Source organism: Xenopus laevis, chromosome 9_10S, assembly GCF_017654675.1.
Source record: "Xenopus laevis strain J_2021 chromosome 9_10S, Xenopus_laevis_v10.1, whole genome shotgun sequence".
In the NCBI taxonomy this organism is placed as follows: domain Eukaryota; kingdom Metazoa; phylum Chordata; class Amphibia; order Anura; family Pipidae; genus Xenopus; species Xenopus laevis.
The window spans coordinates 94,154,660-94,174,665 of record NC_054388.1 but is presented as its reverse complement, the minus strand read 5'-3'; the positions used below and the strand labels follow the sequence as shown (position 1 = coordinate 94,174,665).

Genomic DNA, 20,006 nt, shown 5'->3' with positions numbered 1-20,006 from the left:
GTTTTCCTTTAATTACACATTTAGTCCCAAATGGCAACCTTAACACAATTGATCAGGCAGTCATTTCCCTATCCTGCACATATAAGTCCTACTAATTGTCTGGGGAGCCCCATAGCAAGGTGGGTAGTAACTACTCGGCAGTTCATATACTGTGCCACATTGGGCATCTGAGCAGAAAGAAGCATGTGAGTATCAAAGTACTTACATCTTCAGTCATTTAAATTGCAGATCACACGTTGCATTTATTCATGATTTCCATCAGCGACATGAAAATGAAATTTTAGGTCTTGATGACTGAGTCGGAGTTGTCTCATTTTCATTCTCTTTTAATGTTAAGCTACCCTGCCTCGCTTGTCTCTGCACATATCCTTCCACTTGACTTGATATTGCTCGCCTCCCTCCTACTCCCATGCTAGTTATTGGATTTCTGGTGCTGAGCTGTGCCATTGGAAAAAAAACTCTATTGCAGTCAGAATGATATTATGTATTGCATTCATACTCATCAACTATTTCTGCACATATAAACATGTTTATTGGCCTACAGTGAAATCAGAGCACTGATATAATACTATAAGATGAAATAGCTTCTTCCCATTTACAGGATCAATTTACTTTTCCTGTTTAATTTAATATAGTAAAAAATGAAATTACTTATCTGCCGACCTGTTATTTGGTTAACTCTTTATCCTCCCCAAGGGCTATATAAAGACAGTGGATGACTGCCTGCATATAAGAGCAATACGGCCCAAATATGGCAAAAGTGTATAGGTTTAATGAACTGCTCTAATAAAGAGTGGTCCACAGAGCAGTTGAATCAACCAATGGAAATATGTTCAGCCCAGGTTGGTAAAAGAGCTGATGTCTTTAGTCCTTCCTTCACCTCACTGATGTCAAGTGATACAGGACAGGGTTAAAATAAAAGGTACTTTATTTTTTTATAGGTGTAAACATAGACTAAATAAGGATTATCAATCTGCTTGGTGATTAGTTTGATCACCCATTTGATAAATAAGTCACACAACCTCATGATAATAGGAAATTAATTGAACTTTATAAAGAACCTTTGTATTTATGGTCAGTACAGCAAAATAAGTGTCAGCACACACCTCTGTTCACTGTTAAAAATACACTTTTTAGCATTATATTTTGCTTAAATAATGTAGACAAGTGAAATTTAAACCACTTTATTTTTACACTGGATCCCCATGACTCTGTATAAAGAGGAGAGTGTGGTTCATTTAATTACCCTTCCCAGTTAATTAACAGTTAATTCCTACACATCTGTCATCATGAGACAAAGGCAACCAATTGGGGGCTGTTTATGCTTATGGGGTTATAGAACAGAGAGACCTAAGTTTGCCCATAACCAGTAAGCCATATCAACCAATCAGATGTTTGTTTTCATAGAGCTGACCAGTAGGGGTGGACGAATTCGACCCGTTTCGTTAAAAATTCACTGCCGGCTAAATGTTGCCGATGCCCATTAAAGGCAAGGGGCGTCATAATTTTTCTGACTTTTTTTTTTTGACGCACAACGACATAAGTCTATGGGCATCATTTCAGCGAAAAATTCGCCCATCCCTACTGACCAGTCAATGCTACCTACTGATTGGTTACTATGAGGTTTCTAGACACGTAGTCATGCCCCTAGTTCCTTATCTCTCTTAGGGGGTGTTAGTATGGATAAAAACAAATCAGTCATCCATTAGCACTTTACATTTAAAAAATTATTTTATATATATATATATATATATATATATATATATATATATATATATATATATATATATATATAATTATATTAAATGGACACATGTTCAATGTAAGTGCTATTTATTTGCCCCTTTAATTGAAAAATAACATGCCGCTTGGTATCAGTGTCCCTTTAACTGCCAGTTACAACATAATTAAATTCCACTGATGAGGCTTTCTTTATATAAATACAGTATTTAGCAGGCACAGAGAAGCTAGAGGAGGTGCCGCCTGTCACACAAACAAGCCATGCAAATAACAGCTCCTAGTGATTTACCAGAACAAGGCTATTATTTTCCCAGAATTGTACCAAAGATGACTTTCTGTCTCCTTGTACAGCAGCTCTTTTGTATCTAGTGAACTGCATGTCACTGTTAGTGAGACAATGTCCCTCTTGCCATTGTGTCTGACTTCCCCACTTCTCTTCCTGTTCTTAAACCTAAGTGACAGCAATTCAGCAGAAGCCTATAATAAACTGTTACCATTTTACTAACCCGCTTTGGTTTAATAATCTAATGCAGGGGTGCCCAAAAGATAGATGAGGATCTACCAGTAGATCTTTAGCTGGTGATCAGTAGATCAAGACACTGTCAACAAACAGCTTGTATTAGTAAGGTATGGGCACTCCTGGTATAAACTATAGTTGTGTTTCTGTAGCAAACACAGCAGTTTTCCCAGTGCAGTACATTATATTGTCATTCCTCTAAAGACTTTCGTTTTTTCATACGCTAAATAATTCCAAGCATTCATTGACAGCTTTTGGCTGTGGACAGTATGCGGATGACTGCCCTGAAATTCCCTTTACTCTTACAGCCAAAAGCTAATTTCACAAAAACAACACTGGACACGAACCAACACTGCGTACAAAATACAGTGGAAAAAAATATTTCACACCTCCATCATTAAATTACAGTGTGAGATTCCCTATCCCTCTTAGTGTAAGGTCACACCTGGACATTCGGGGAGATTTAGTCGTCCGGCGACTAATTGCCTCTTCTTTGGGACGACTAATCTCTCCAAACGGCTTCCCCCTGTCTTCCGCCTGCTCGAATAAGAAATCGCTTGCGGCATGGCACTCGTGGAGCTTCATTTTCCGTGTGACCTTACCCTTAAAGGGGTTATTCACGTTCAAACACTTTTTTCAGTACAGTTGGTTTCAGACAGTTCATCAGAAATAAAGACTTTTTAACAATTATTTTATATGTGTGATTGTTTTTCTAATATTGAAGTGTAAGTCAAATTTTTCACTTTCTATAGCAGCTCTGTCAGGAGGGGTCGCCGACTCTGTAATTGTTCTAAATTGATACATGTAGTTGGTACATTTGTTATCTTTGCCCCTGTTAAGCAGAATCCCTGAGTTTTATTAAAGGCAGCTGTTAGAAGTGATACAATAGTTGTTCATATTCCACAGATGCTGCTGAGAAATGTATCAACTAATTGTATCAACTAAATGGAGCAAATTGTAACAATTCTGATGCCCCTGGGTCCTGAGCTGCCAGACTCAAATATTAGAGACAGGAACATTACATTTTAAGTAAAAATTTGGGAAAACAGTAAAAAGTAAAAGATGGAAAGCAATTGAAAAAAGTATTTGTTTATGGTGACCAATCTGAAAACAACTGAAATGAAAAAAGCGTTGGAAGGTTTACAACCCCTTGTTGCTGAAGTTGAAATTAGGGCTGAAATTATGGCAAATGTGCTCCATGTTCAGTACCCCACAACACATACAGTATACGTGTTTTTGACTGGTACTTGACCTAGTGCATCCATTACCCCAATGCTGCCGAAATCTGCTACCTGCACAGACTGATCTCCTCTGGTTAAAGGATCCACTGTCTGGTGAAGGCCAATATACTACAAGACTATGCCAACATGGCAGAAGAGCTGATTGGCTTTCTCATAGACTATCTATACATGAAGAACATCAAGACATATTCAGCAGCTCTCCTATTTGCCACTCCACTCACACTAAACACTAAACCGTTACAGTGGGCAGAAATGCATGTAAAAAAACCATCACATTCAACAATTAAACAGAGAAATGGCTTATTCTCATGGATCACACAGGGCATGAATTTTGCATGCGCTGTAAAATTCCTATACATTTACATTCCCATAGAGGTGATTGTGGAGATGATCACGTGCACACTCTTTGTAATTGCTAATCACACATTTTATTTAATTATTAAACATATTTTGGTACTACAGTAGAACCCCCATTTTAAGTTTTTCAGGGGACCAGAAAAAAATGGTGTAAATTCCATGAAAATGTAAAATCAGGGAAATGTATTATGCATACAACAATATAAAATGAGGGAAAACGTAAAATTGGGGAAATGTAGTAAGCAGAATATATAGGTAGGACCACAAAACAACAATGTAAAATGAGGAAAAACGTAAAATCAGGGGATGTAAAATTGAGGTTCCACTGTATATAATAGCAGACAAATTTTCTGTTAAAAACATTTTTTAAATGGTCACTATGATTTTTTTTTTAATCTCTGCAAAATGATTCAAAATTGGAATGTTATCATTCAGCCCCAAAGTGTTTAGATGAACCAAACCAGACTTTAAAGCTACTGAGAAATGTGTATGAAAGGGCCTATTTGTTATCACAATGGATGAAATTCTTAGATTTTTCTCAAATTTGAAATGCAAATTTGGGTTCAGATCTGCTTCAGCATCTGGCTATAAAGAAGCTATGGATTTGGTGCATCCCTAATTGGGACTGCCAATAGAAACAAGGGCCCCAAGCTTCTCTAAGATCGACCGTATCTGGTTGGTTTGAGAAACAAAGTAAAAACCAATGCCGAGTTTCAGGGCCAACCCCAAATTCAGTCTGCATTGGTTTGTGTTTTTCTTCTGTGCAGCACAATGAAGTGTAAAACAAGAAGCGTCCCAGTGGTGTGCATTGCTCCATTGCATGAAGGTTACATAAAGAAGTTCTCTGACTGCTGTATAATGACATCTTTTCTAAGTAGAAATGGGATTTTATTTCTTTACTGATTTATTCTCCCCACCAATGCCAGGTCAGCCCTACTTTTCCCTTTCTGAGGGTAGGACTTTATGGTGCGCGTGGACCAGACATGTCGCAATGCGACTAAACGCATGCGACGTGTCAGATGTTTTACAGAAAACAGAAGTGGAGGAGAAATCGTAGGAAACAACTACATTTATGCGACTGTCGGATGAAAACGCAGCTCTGACAGTCGGATGAATGTAGTTGTTACCTGCGATTTCTCCTTCACTTCCGTTTTTTGTAAAACATCTGACACGCCGCATGCGTTTAGTCGCATTGCGACATGTCTGGTCCACGCGCACCATGAAGTCCTACCCTTAACCTTCAACGAGCGCTTGTCTAATAGCGTGTGCTTGACTGCCAAGGTGAACAAACACTCCAGCACGTTTTTCGTTCAGACGGCTGATTATTCTGTCAAAATAATTTTAGGTCTCGAGTGTGGACTCTTCAATTTCACAAATAAATGTGACCTTCAACTTATCTCCTTTGATACTTTCAGTTAATATCAGTGTTTCAAAAGGGAAGTTCCTTTTTGTACAAGAATAAAATCTTACATTGAAGGATAAGGAGACTCCTGCAGAAACATAGGTGCCTATGATTACACCAGGGCACCCCTGTGCTATTAAAGGTATAGCCCTCCAAACTCCTCCTTGAACCTTTTTGGGTGACGGCAGATGGAGAGAATTGTCACCCATGGTTAAATCTGTGCTTCTGTGGGCAATAAATGAAATAAAATATATAAAAATGTTTTCCCACCAGCAATAAAGTAAATTGTCAGTGGGGAAAACAATGGAGCTTTTTTTCCGAAGTCACATGAAGTTTCCTCACAAGACAGCTTTGGAAAAGAATGGTACGATCCCAGTGGTGCAATCCTCATCAGAGTGGGCTGATCCAATAATTTTGGCCCAAGGACCAACAATCAAATCATAATGAGGGTTAACAGGGGAGAACAATACATCAATGTACCTGCCCCTTACACAGGATACAGGATGCACAGCAGGCCAAATGGGGAATATATTTTTTGATTGCACTGACTTAACTAACATAAAAAGAGGGGGCAAACTTTGTACCAAATGTAGCACAAATAACCAATCAATAGGTATAGCTTTTAATTTTAGACCTTGCTGAGAGTTATTAGACCTTGTGAATACCTTTTTATACTATCCCAGCATTCTCAATGCTAGGGATTCAAGGAATCCAGGATTCGGTTCCGGATTTGGCTGGGATTCGGCCGAATCCTTGTGCCTGGCCGAGCTGAATCTGAATCCTAATTTGCATATCTAAATTAGGGGCGGGAAGAGAAATCACAAAACAAGGAAAAAATGTTCCTTTCCCTCCTCTAATTTGCATATACAAATTAGGATACAGATCTGGTTCAGGATTAGGGGATTCAGCTCAATCCCAAATAGTGGATTTGGTGTATCCCTAGTTACTGCTGAAAAGTGACTGTAATATTCCCAGTATGCTCAATGGATCAGCAGAAGTGCGGCAGAGCCAGTTCCACTTTCCTTTATTTGAGATTGTTCAGCTTCTGCCCCGTCTCTGACTTCTTTATTCTTCTAACAAAGTGGGGAAATTCCCAGTACTGCAATCCTGTGAAACACCACTATGGAAACTGAACTACCCCACCGGGATAACAGCATTCATTAAAGGGGAAACTTCACCAACATAAAAAAAAACGGTTTTGCATGAAACAAAAAAATGTAATTCCAATATACATCTACTACAAATGTTTAATGGTGAAATTGCCCTTGCCTATTTGTACATTTTTTTTGTATTTGTGGATATTAGAAAGGTCATTAGGCAAACCATACACATAGGGGCTTATTTATCAAGGTTCGAATATCCGAACCTTGAATAATTCGTAGTTTTCGGAGCAAAAAAAAAAAAAAAAAAAACGACTAATTTTTCCTCAAGATTTATTCCGATGGTCTAAAAACTCCAAATCGGAAACTCCAGCATCTAAAAGCTCTCGAGGTCCTGTATCAGTCAATGGGGAAGGTCCCAGTGTCTGCGCTGATGTCCGTACCGATATCCGATGATTTTGGGGTTTCGGCACAAATAACTCGGGGAAAGCTCCGAAGTTTGCCCGACCCTATTTTTTCAGGTCCATTCGGGAATTCGGAGTTACTCGAAGTTTGATATTAGAAAAACTGAGATAAATTCGGACCTTGATAAACAACCACCATACACTCATTTTACCCGATCCTGTGATGAAGCTAAAGACTTTCACAGCATAACAACAAAGCACAAATAATTCAAAGTGAAAGACATTCTAACAGGAAGTTGACTTTTTTTTTTTTATAATCTTGATATCAATAAATAGCGTCATTGTGGGAAACACGCAGACAACCAAGCCGCTTTAATTAGCTGTACAGCAGATTGTATGGGTGGGGACCACCAGACGGCCCATCATTACACATTTATCTAATAGGGAGAACAACACACCTATCAGAATAGCATAAAAAAACACTGCCTGAATGGAAACATGTTCTTCCCATTCTAACTAAAATGGGCAGATTCACGCTACAATATTAACTTCATGGCATATACTCACTTTGCTTGATGAAACCCTGACAGATAGCATCATTTCATCACAATTACAACAGAACCTAATTAATGTAGACATGATTTCAAATTGTTCCTCAAAATGTTCCTACCAAAGCTTACAAAATACTCTCTATTACAGGGCAATTTCCCAATAATAATATGTTTATTCTGATGAGATGGGTTGGGCTGCTGAAACATTTACTTCTCTTATCCCCTGAATCACCGCAATGCAGGGCTGTTGCCTAGATTATAAAGTTAAAGGGAAACTATCACGACAATGAAAATATAATATCAGCTTCTGTACTGTAATAAGAAACTTTTTAAATATAATCAATTATATATTCTGTAACGTTTCTGAAATAATGAAGTTTATCTTCAATCTCCCTCTCTTCATGCAGCAGTTGGGTATTAGATTTTCATTAACAGTTAGATCCAATATATCCTATAGGGGGGGTTCCCTTCCCTATCACTCAAATAACTGACTCCAGTACAAACAAAATAAAACTAAATTACTGACTTTAGCACAAATCCTGCATGTAGGGTGATTTTCTGGTGGTTTTAATACAGTGAGCTCTAATACCCCTGTCAATGAAAAGAATGACAGGTAGTATAACCTATTATCCAGAATCCTTGGGACCTGGGGCTTTCCAGATAAGGGATATTTCCGTAATTTGGATCTCTGTACCTTTAGTCTACTAGAAAATCATTTAAACATTAAGTCAACACAATAGGGTTGTTTTGGCACCAATAAGGATTAATTATATCTTAGTTTGGATCAAATACAAGGTACAGTTTTATTATTACAGAGAAAAGGGAAATCATTTTTAAAACTGTGAATCATTTGATCAAAATGGAGTCTGTCGGAAACAAATTTCCCATTAATTCAGATAACTGATTTCTGGATAATGGATCCCATAACTGTACAAACCAATTATAGGTAACAATGCAGATTGGCTGATTAAGTTAACTCTGATTAAGCTGGCCATACACAATAAGGTCCTTTCATTTAGCAAGGTTGCCATGGTTGGTGGTCGATATTGGGCTTAATCCGATAGTTGGAATAAAGATTGGATTATTTTGGCGATAATAGGAATCATATCAGCGAGAATCACATCAACTAGCCGATACAGTCCTTGATACAATGAAATTAAAATCTGGCCGATCGACATCTACCTGATTTTTGGACAGATATTGATTGGGTGGGCCCCATACATTGATAGATCATTGGCAGATTAAACCTCCCTTCTCTGGCCACCTAAAATGCCTGTGTATGCTAGCCAAGACAATCTGTACATGTGTATTGTATCTCTAAAATTAAAAAGGAATTTGCCTGCTTGAGAGGCTAATATTGAGAAATAGTTGGTGAAATTGTGGTTGAAAATTCTTTCACAATGTATGAGTGCTGGAAAGTAATTATTCTGCATTATTAGACTTGTGTTTCACACTTTTCAATAATAATGGCATTTTTAGCAAGATGGCAGACCTTGCCCCCCGCTGCATTCACTTATACAGAAAAGATCACGTAGTAGAAAATATAAAACTGAAATTGAACACCTTAAGTTAGGGCTTTTTGCTGCCACTCTTAGGGGTATATTAAGTGAAGTTAATAGTGAAGTTCCGCCACTAGAGTGAAATTCCGCCACTCTTCATTCATTTCTATGGGATTTGTATTGAACTTTCACTTCACCCATTGATAAATACGCCTTTCAAAATCCCATAGAAATGGAACTTCACTCTTTGATAAATTTACCCCTTAATGTAAAGCGCCTCACCTTGCCTCTTAGCAACTAGGCCCCTGGGCTTTTTTTTTTTTTATCGCAAAATATTTTTCCCAATAAGAGAATTTTATTGCAGAAACTGAACTGTCTCCCCGCTGGCAGATGAGTTGCTAGAATTGCTGATGACCTCCAAACAAAAATTGCTGCCACAAAGCACAAAAAAATGGTTGCCTTGCACACAATTTCAATGAATGACTTACATTACATTCCCCCCACCCCCTCCCATACGTATCTACAGTGGTGTGAAAAACTATTTGCCCCCTTCCTGATTTCTTATTCTTTTGCATGTTTGTCACACAAAATGTTTCTGATCATCAAACACATTTAACTATTAGTCAAAGATAACACAAGTAAACACAAAATGCAGTTTTTAAATGAGGGTTTTTATTATTTAGGGAGAAAAGAAATCCAAACCTGTGTGAAAAAGTAATTGCCCCCTGAACCTAATAACTGGTTGGGCCACCCTTAGCAGCAATAACTGCAATCAAGCGTTTGCGATAACTTGCAACGAGTCTTTTACAGCGCTCTGGAGGAATTTTGGCCCACTCATCTTTGCAGAATTGTTGTAATTCAGCTTTATTTGAGGTTTTTCTAGCATGAACCGCCTTTTTAAGGTCATGCCACAACATCTCAATAGGATTCAGGTCAGGACTTTGACTAGGCCACTCCAAAGTCTTCATTTTGTTTTTCTTCAGCCATTCAGAGGTGGATTTGCTGGTGTGTTTTGGGTCATTATCCTGCTGCATCACCCAAGATCGCTTCAGCTTGAGTTGACGAACAGATGGCCGGACATTCTCCTTCAGGATTTTTTGGTAGACAGTAGAATTCATGGTTCCATCTATCACAGCAAGTCTTCCAGGTCCTGAAGCAGCAAAACAACCCCAGACCATCACACCACCATATTTTACTGTTGGTATGATGTTCTTTTTCTGAAATGCTGTGTTACTTTTACGCCAGATGTAACGGGACGCGCACCTTCCAAAAAGTTCAACTTTTGTCTCGTCGGTCCACAAGGTATTTTCCCAAAAGTCTTGGCAATCATTGAGATGTTTTTTAGCAAAAAATTGAGACGAGCCTTAATGTTCTTTTTGCTTAAAAGTGGTTTGTGCCTTGGAAATCTGCCATGCAGGCCGTTTTTGCCCAGTCTCTTTCTTATGGTGGAGTCGTGAACACTGACCTTAATTGAGGCAAGTGAGGCCTGCAGTTCTTTAGATGTTGTCCTGGGGTCTTTTGTGGCCTCTCGGATGAGTTGTCTCTGCGCTCTTGGGGTAATTTTGGTCGGCCGGCCACTCCTGGGAAGGTTCACCACTGTTCCATGTTTTTGCCATTTGTGGATAATGGCTCTCACTGTGGTTCGCTGGAGTCCCAAAGCTTTAGAAATGGCTTTATAACCTTTGAAATTGAACTCAGGTGTGATAAACCACAGTTAAGTTATTTTTTAACAAGGGGGGCAATCACTTTTTCACACAGGCCCATGTAGATTTGGAGTTTTTTTTCTCCCTTAATAACGTAAACCTTCATTTAAAAACTGCATTTTGTGTTCAATTATGTTATCTTTGACTAATAGTTAGCGGTTTTTGATGAGCGGAAACATTTAAGTGTGACAAACATGCAAAAGAATAAGAAATCAGGAAGGGGGCAAATAGTTTTTCACACCACTGTAAACCTATTCAGAGAAAAATGTACTGTATAAAGTACTGTACTGATTCACAGAGTGTAGCAAGAGTTCATCCTGCAAGGGCCTCTGTTCTCAGGTAGTACTTCGTCCATCCCAGGTGGGTATCTTGCCATGTTCAGGATAAAGTAGATATTCTGAGGTGGTGTGATGCAGGGTTAAGGGGGTTAAATATTCAATCTGTGGCTGGGAGAGGTGGAAGGATATGGAGGAGCCACAAGGACTGACAACATGTTAATTTATGTTACTTTCTGCATGCAACAGCTGTTTTACAAAGCCTTGTTAAGTCTGGGGCCCTTATGCAGTTGGCCCTATTTCCAGGAACCTCTTTGATCGCATCATATGGGAAATCCCAGTTCACTTTCTGGGTCTGTTATGGTTACTTTATGACATAAAATCAATCACAATTACTTACTAAATTCCCCTTAGTATAAGTTAGGTTGGTCACCATCATTAGCTCTATAAACTATTAACTATTTGTTGTGGGTCCCGCTCCCCAGTTCCCGTACCTGCTACTTATAGCATCATTTTACCAATAAATCACAGCTAAGTCTCAGTAATGTGGCAAAGAAAACATTCAACACAGTTTATGACACAGAGAACGTCGGAAGGTTTCTTCCCTACCTGCAGAATAGGGTTCCTGCTTCTCAATCAGAATGAATTCTTTCCGCTCGTATTTGGCCCTGATCCACTGCTCCCGGAGAACTCTGAAAATGAACAAACACAAGGCATATAACTCAGCAGGCTCCCCAGTAGGACTTGTGTACAAAACAGGCCACTCACACACTTCCATTTTATATTGTTACTGACGCTGGATATAAGCCACGGATCACTGTACATCATCAGCATCATCATTTTCACTGATTTATTACAGGGGTCTTACAATAATTTAGCAAACAAGAGTAACAGAATAAAAATATGATCAGAGAAGGTAACAGGAAGCTTAATTTCTGAAGGGATTTCCACCAATGTAAAGTTGCAAGTTTGTTTGTGTAAAGAAAGGTATCCCAAACCCAGAACTAACTCCAAGGTTCTGGTCATGGGCCACTCTTGTGCCTGCAGCAGCCACCTTTGGCTTCAGGGTGGAGCCCTCTACTACTCATATGCCGCCAGGTCTTATTGTGGGAGAACCAGGGAGAGAGTTCTGGGCAAGCAAGGGAACCAAACGTAAACGGATAGGACGTGGGAGCAGTGAGCGAGGCTTGAACAGGCAGGGTCAATACCAGACGGGAAATGCGGTACCAAATCAGGTAGCAGAAGCAAGGTCGGGGGTCACAGGCCAGGGTTAAAACCAAAATGGTGGCGAGGTACACAATCGGAATCCAAAGTATAGTCAAAACCAAGAAGGTTTCCATGCAAGATTGCGGTTCCGGGTCCTGCTCTTTTATGCTAAAACATGTGTACTAATGCATTGGATGGGGCCCAACACACCCACAAGGGACTCCTGGATTAACCTAATCAACCAAAAAATACCCAAACTTACCTATGAAGCTGGAGGCAGTGCTACTAAATTTGAAGAAAAAAAAAGGAGTCCCTGGTGGGAGTCAGGGCCTGGAGCAGCACCAAGGGATACCGATGGTAGGGTATGGACCTACACAACCTACTAAAGCTTGTAAAGTTGAGTACCCTGTTGTTACCACAGAGTGAACAAAACCAGAGACAAATGAAAATGTAATTTTAAGTACAACTGTTTACTGCTTGTATTGTTAAAAAACCTTTTAAAAATTAAAAGAAATAAAGTCTACCTTTAAAAAAAAAAAAAAAACAGGCAGGGTTCAGTTTCAGGCAGCAGACAGACAGGTCAGGGACAGGCAAGGTTTAAACCGGAGTATACAACTTACGTTGTGCAATGAACCTTTGTCTCTCTAAATATATTTGATTTTCGCGCCACTCGCGAAGACGTCACACAGTGCGCACATGGAAATTGCAGAGCTTACCCGAACGCCGCACAAACCCGGATCTGTTCAGGAGCAACAAAGGTATCGCAGACCCAATATGTTTAACAGTTAATTATGTTATTTTTGCCTCTATAAATAACTAACATTTAAGCTAATTCACCAATTTGATGCCCAGTTCTCAGATTTATATCAAAAATGATGAGTGGAAACAACCAGCAGAGAGCCTGAGGTCATTTAGGGGCATATTTATCAAGGATCGAATTTCGAAGTAAAAAAAACTTCGAAATTCGACCATCAAATTTTAGTACTTCAAAGTATTTTTTCCAGCGAAAACGGCCGTATTCAATCGAAGTACAATCAAAGTAAAATTGTACGATCGAACGATTAAAAAAAAACTTTGACTTCTCCAAACTTGCCCAAAAGCCTCAAATAGGTTCTAGGAGGTCCCCCATAGGCTAAACAGTAATTCGGCAGGTTTAAGGTGGCGAAGTGTTGAAGTCGACGTTTTTTAAAGAGACAGTACTTCGAAGGTTTTACAATTCGAATCGAAGTTGAATTTGGCCTATTCGATGGTCAAAGTACCCAGAAATTCAACGTTTTTTAATTGGAAAATTCACTTTGACCTTTGATAAATCTGCCCCTTAGTGTCATCAGCAAAAACACAGACAGTACTCACAGTGGCAACTCCAAGGTTATTTATGTGCAAATTAAAAACCAAAGGGCCAAGATTAGACCCTTGAGGTATTCTACTAATAGTACTGGTCCAACTAGAAAATCATCCAATTATCTATATTATTTTAAAATCTCAGGACCTGGTGCCCCCCCCCCACGCTGTGGTCCTGCTGGCGCGTTATTTACACCACTGGACTATACCCAATAGGTGCACGTGTAGTACACTAATGAACATTCTGCTGCAGAAATAGAGGAGGTATTTTTATATGTAATTTATTTTTAAAGTTATTTAATTTGAATTCTTATATTCAATTCAATATAGGAAATTAAGATGGTAAGAGTAAAAAAGAAAAAAGAAAGAGAGAAGAAAGGAAAAGTCCCATGGGCAGAGACAGACAAGAGGACCATGAACATGTTACAGCATACAGTTAGAACAGTAATGAGGGTATCATCCCTGTGTTGCCAGCCTGGCACCCTATATAGCTTTACATTTTTAAGGACATATTCAACATACCGGTATATATTATTTTCTGACTAGTTAAGGAATCACTGATCAGTTTCTTCCAAAAGTTTAATGAAAGGGGAGTAGTAGATTTCCAGCGTAACATTACAGGAATTTAATCCAGGTCCGGAACTAGGGGTAGGCAGAAGACGGCACAATGGTGTGGGGGGGCACTGAACACGTACCTGTTCTGCCTGCACTGATGGGATCTTATGAACTTCTTGTACTTCATTTTTTTCACTTGAGATTTTGAGGGTGTAGTGGACCCATTAAGGACCTGCCCAAAGACCTGGGGGAGATGTGTGGCCATTCGGCTCTAGTACTCTCAGAAGATCTTCTCATCGAAGAAACCCTGGAGGAAGCCCCAGTCAGGGACAGAACGTCCAGTCCTAGCTTCGGACAACATTTTTTGCGAAACCTTTTGGCCACAGTTTTTTAAGGTACTTTAATTTTGATTGCGCTCATTCATATGTGAAAGATTACCCTTTAACCAAGTGCCCACAGCATTACAAGCTGTTCCAGCATTTCCACTACATTTTAATTGATTTCGCTTTCTACTTTGTCCCTAAATATGTAACCAGCGGCCAAGCAAGTAGATCATTGTACTAAATTATGTAATTTTTTTTTTACAATGAATGTGATTTCTATTTACAAGCACTACAAACCAGGAGAAATAGCAAGTGTGTTTCTCTGTTTAATTTTCCAGATGAGCAAGTGTTGATTTTGCCAAGTTTCCAGAACTTTGCAGGTTTATAGATCATTGAAGTGGCAGCTCCGACCCAGAGGCATTGCTCTCAGCAGAGTGGGATGCTCAGTCAGCTGAATTCTAAAAAATGTTCTGTTACGTTTTTCAAGGTTCGTTATACACCACGTTCTGCTGTGTTTGGGGAGAAGCTGTTTGCTGTCCAGAGTAGCGGGCCAGTAATAAGAAACCACATTACTCATAGCAGTAAAGGATTTTTATAATCAAGCTTCATGCACTCTGGTGCTGGTGCCCGGATTAAGCCCCACTGAGTAGCAATCAGGACTGTGTTATTGAGAGCCACAAATATGCTCATTATGTTTGCAGGTTTGTACAATAAAGGAGATGGCAAGGCTTAATCACTGAGGGTGATAATTTGCTAGGTAGCCCCCAGTCATTATAATTGTTTCCCTCAGATCCTGGGCCAGTTTTCCTCTGTGCTGAAAAATGCACCTGCCTGGAGCAGTATTGCAAGAAGTGCTGGGCCACCATTGTGCTTTCTGTCTCTGTAATCCTCGCTGCTGCTCTGGATTGTGCAAATGCAAAATAGAGGACCTGCCTATGAAGTTCAAGGCTTAACCAGCTAATCCAACCAATTTGGTGTTTCCAGTAATGATTATTGAGCAGTTACATGCATTCAAATTAGCAAAATTACAAGGGTACCCAAATTTACACACAGCCAGTTTTTCACATTTGATTTAATTTCATACAACAATACTGCTTCACTAAACATCTTTGTTCAGAAAACACCCCAGAACTCAGATGTTCCTGGGAAATGACATATCACTGTTATCTTTTTTGTTGAAAGTGGAGTAAATTATTATGCAGGCTGAGAGGGGTTCCCAAATGTTTTCATATGACTGTAAGGGGGGCTTCTATTCCCTGAAATGGCAGCTTTATATAAAGGTATGGGAGCAAATAATTGTTATCATTTAATTCCCCTTTTCACAGTAATAATAAGACAGTATCTTCTACTTGATGGTAACTAAGCTGCATAAATATATTTTGGTGGCAAAGCAATTTGTGTGTTATAAGGCATGGAGCTGCAAATTATAAAAAATATATTCCTGATTTGTATACTGTATTTGTTACCATATTTCCTGCATCTATAAGGGACACACAGACCATGCAATGTTTTTACAAACACAGACTGACAGTGATGCTCAAGAGAACACTCACGAGTGCTTACACAGGGATGCCAGTCAATTTAGCAATTCATTTAGTTGATTTGATTTAATTGCACAGTATGAACCTGGGCAATGAGATTGTTAGAGGTGCTGTCACTTGTGACCTCGACTGCCCTTCGGCAAAGCATCAGTACTATGAAGATAAGTTCCGCGGTAGGTGCAGGTAATTGCTTTGTAGAAATGAAAATAAAAGTTTCTTAAAAACCAATAACAGAAGGAGTCCCCCTTATTATAAGAACTGCATGCAGCTATCACCGCTCACACAAAACAATATAGGAAAGTTTTGCTGAGTTCAAAGGACGTCAAGTGTAACTCCACAGAAACCGGATACACCACGTGGAGGCAATCCAGAATCAAAATGGAGAAAATATATCTGCGATCCATGAGGAATCACTAAGAACACCGTTTCACTGCGTGAAAGGACATGGAGAACGAGGATCTGCGACCCATGAGGCAGCGCTACAAGCACCGCTCTCTAAGACCGGCCGGCTGCAATACGCAAGTGACAACCGCGATCAGTGTCAGACTGGCCCACCGGGATACCAGGAAAACTCCCGGTGGGACCAGGTGGGCCCCTCATGCTGCTAAACATTTAGCCTATTTCATGGCTATTCCCTATTTCTATGAGAACAAAGAGGCCAAATAGATGGAATAATAGATTATAGTATATAAAGAAAAGAGACTAGGAGAATAGAGATTGAGTGAGGAGAGGAAGAATAGTTCTGAGAGTGGGCCCCTAGTCTAAGGTTTTTGGTGGGCCCCTGGTCTAAGGTTTTTGGGTGGGCCCCTGGTCTAGGGTTTTTGGGTGGACCCCTGGTGTCCCAGTCCGACACTGACCTTGATCCAGTAAGTATAAATCTATTAGGGCCAACAGAAGGGATCACTTGCGGTACTTCACCGTAGTAGCCTTTTCTGCAGACAGGTACAGACTTCGTTCCGCATTCCAAGTAGGCAATTCTTACACACGCTATTTTAGATCCTAACAGAATGTAAGGGTGTGTTTTAAATACAGTCACTTGTATCTAAGGGGTAATACACTATCAGTGCCCAACTTTCTTTCCCGAAGAACACAAAGTCTCAGAAGCGCACCACTTCAGCAAAGCATACCTCACTCATAGAGGGCGAGAGATAAGAATGCTAAGCGAACTTTTACCCAATAAGGAACAATCCTGTATAGGTCAGTGACTGGCTGAAGGAAGCCTTGGGCAAGTACAGCTCACAGAAATACAGTAAAGTTTAGAGGAACAGTAACATAAAAAAATTTAAATATGATGTAGTGTTTCCCTGCAGATGTTTTTACTTCAGAAACACTACTATAGTAGTAAAAGGCACCTGGCGTGTTTATACAAAGACACTCTTGTTTTTGCTCCCGTTCCACATTGCCTGATGAAGCAGGAAATGCCTGCGAAACGCGTTGCAATACTGTTTTGTGAATAAACTATTACTGAAAATTACCACTTTCGTTGGTGTTGGCTTGGAGGAGGTAAGTCCACTACTACCTCCTCTGAATTACCCATTGGGTTTTAAAGTGTTTTTAGCTAATTTTATCCTTTTGGCACCTCTGTTTTGTTTTACTACTATATCGAGTCCACCCCGAGTGTAGGGGTATCATCCCCTTTTTCCTCTTCTACAGAGAGCGACGTCTTATTCCTGAGTGGGGTCAGGATAATCTCCCCACCTGCCTATAGGTAACCCTGTTTGTGAGTATTAACTTGTTTACTCTACCATTACTCCTTGTAAAAACATATTACACTGTTGGGGCTTTTTGTCTTTTTTTTTTTTCTTTTTTGTCTTCAGAAACACTACTATAGTTAATATAGACAAGCTCCTATGTAGCCATGCAATTTGAAAAAAAGGAGGAAAGGCACTGGTTACTTAGTACATCTCAATAATATAACAAACGACCTCCTTACATAAGAACATTTCATTTTCTGGAATTTCTGGCTATTCTTCTGTACCTGTCAGGGTAGATGAGCTATCTATGTTGGTCACTATAGATAGAGGGCTCAGTTTTTTTATATTAGGTTCTGCTAATCTGCTCATGCCAGCGGTACTAATTAGTATGAAAAAGAAGCAAATATGGATGAAGTGGTTTGAAATCCAGAGTTGGTAATGATGACTGGTCTAGTTTCCTTATGTTTTTTACAGTGTGGGAGGATCCAATATACCCAGAGGAAACCCATGAGGATACATGAAGAACATACAAACTCCTTAGTGTCCAGGACAGGATCAAACGCAGGACCTCAGTGCTGCAAGATAATATTGTTGACCATCAATCCTGCATGTCACCTATATCCCATAGTTTCTTCAGCCATGGATAATATCACAATGGGACAGTCCACAGCTCCCAACATGTTGACAACGGAAAGTACATTAGACTACTTACTGGCAATCAGAAGAGGTGGGTTTGTAATAGAATGCTGGCAATTTAGACTCATATTTTGCTTCTGCTACTTTGTTTCCCAGGCAAGACATGTACTGTAAGAAGAAAGAAAATACATCTCAGTCATGAATCGGGTCAATACTTTTTCATTTTTTTATGATCACATTTGGTACTGGATGTTATTGTTTGACCTGAATATTACACCACTTTGATATGAGAAGCAAGTGTTCTGTTTCTTTTGCTGGCTTAATAACCAGATATTGTGCTACTGTTTTGCCTCATAATATCCATTTGCAAAACACAGACAGCAGAAGAAACGTTTGTGATGTATCTGGCACAACAGAGAAAGACCCTTTTTCCTTGGCGGCACCAGATGTTTCACTAAAGTCAACAAAATCAAACTAAAGATAGATATTTCCAGCAAAGATCAAGGGCAACATTATTTCCCTAAAAAAGTGGCACATCAGAAGGGATATGATCAGCGTGTACCAATACGGATATATTAATACCAGATATGTCTATTGTTCCATTGTATAATACAGGAGTAGACTCTGAAGGAAAGAAGGTTTTGACCAATACCGATACAAAAATGAGGTTCAAAATTAAAGGACAATATGGAAAATCACTGGTGGGAGGTGCCAATTTGTTAGGAAATTCCTAGTGACTCAAATCACTAAATCCTACACTGGGTTAGCACTAATCTTATTTTCAAAAATGCATGGCTACAGGATACTATTGTGAAGAATACACCTCCACTATTTTGTTCTTCTTTTATTGTCTAACATAAATTAGTTGCTATGGATTATCCAGAAAGTTCCAATTAGCACCAACAAACCTCATTTGTATATTGGTATTTAAAATAGATAGGCATCTGCTTTATTCCTCAGTGCTCTTTCTATATAAAATCTAAAGATTATCCATAAAAATGAAGAAAAGTCTTCCCATGAATTAGCTGTAAAAAATAAATCCTACAAATGAATGTGGTAAAACTCTAATCTCTTCACTGAAAGTCATCTGTTTGCCGATCTCTTGTTTACGCTAGTAAAATACCAGGGCTAGAATCTCACAATATATAATTATATGCATATATGTGAATTTGTCCTTTCGCTTGGAATGTAGAAACACGATAAACCAGTTTTTCAGGGGCGGCGGCGAGCGAGAGCCTGGGTGTCTTTGGGTAATCATTACACTACATTCTGCAACTGAATCTCTTTCAGTAGGAAATTAATCTTATAATAACAGGAATAGAATCATCTTCTCAACAAGCAGTCCGGATAAGCAACCTGTGATATTGTAGAGTAGAACATAAAGCCTGCAGACAGTCACTCAGTGATTATATAATACAACTCACAATTTGTTACCCACTGCCTTGCTACCAGCCGTACTGACTTTCTGTAAAATCCAAAATTCGGGATTGAAGCTATTTAGGTAAATACATATATGAGCATCATTTCTGTTCTCTTAATAACAAGTGATGTCTGTGGATCCTTTCAGTTATCCCCTGGGTGCCTTGAATGCTTTTTAGAAAGCTGAAGTTAACGGGGGGCATAATGCTTTTGGTTGACTGCTACGGTAAATTCTCTCTATGTATATACTCCATCATACTATGTAATGACTTACTTTAACATCCTTTTACATTTAAACTCTTGAACAGCCTGGGAAAGGAGCCATTGGGAGTGGGGTGGTTGGATGGTACTAGTAAAGTTGTTTGGGGGGAACATTTAATAAAGCAGACCTATTTGTAAAGGCTTATAATTCAATATGAAATATTTTTCCTCGATTCTATGGGGCAGATTTACTAAAAGGCGAAGTGGCCGTCGCTAGGGAAAATTCGCCAGAAATCCAATC

At 39.3% G+C, this 20,006-nt stretch overlaps 1 protein-coding gene across 1 annotated transcript in view; it reads right to left on the bottom strand.

Moving 5' to 3' along the window:
- adap1.S (ArfGAP with dual PH domains 1 S homeolog) overlaps nt 1-20,006 on the bottom strand; it is a 92,701-nt gene that overhangs the window by 44,087 nt on the left and 28,608 nt on the right. The window contains exons 3-4 of the mRNA XM_041578813.1: nt 18,162-18,253; nt 11,399-11,481 (exon numbers count right to left, since the gene is read on the bottom strand). Coding sequence (XP_041434747.1) covers nt 11,399-11,481; nt 18,162-18,253 — 175 coding nt within the window. The remainder of the gene's footprint in view (nt 1-11,398; nt 11,482-18,161; nt 18,254-20,006) is intronic.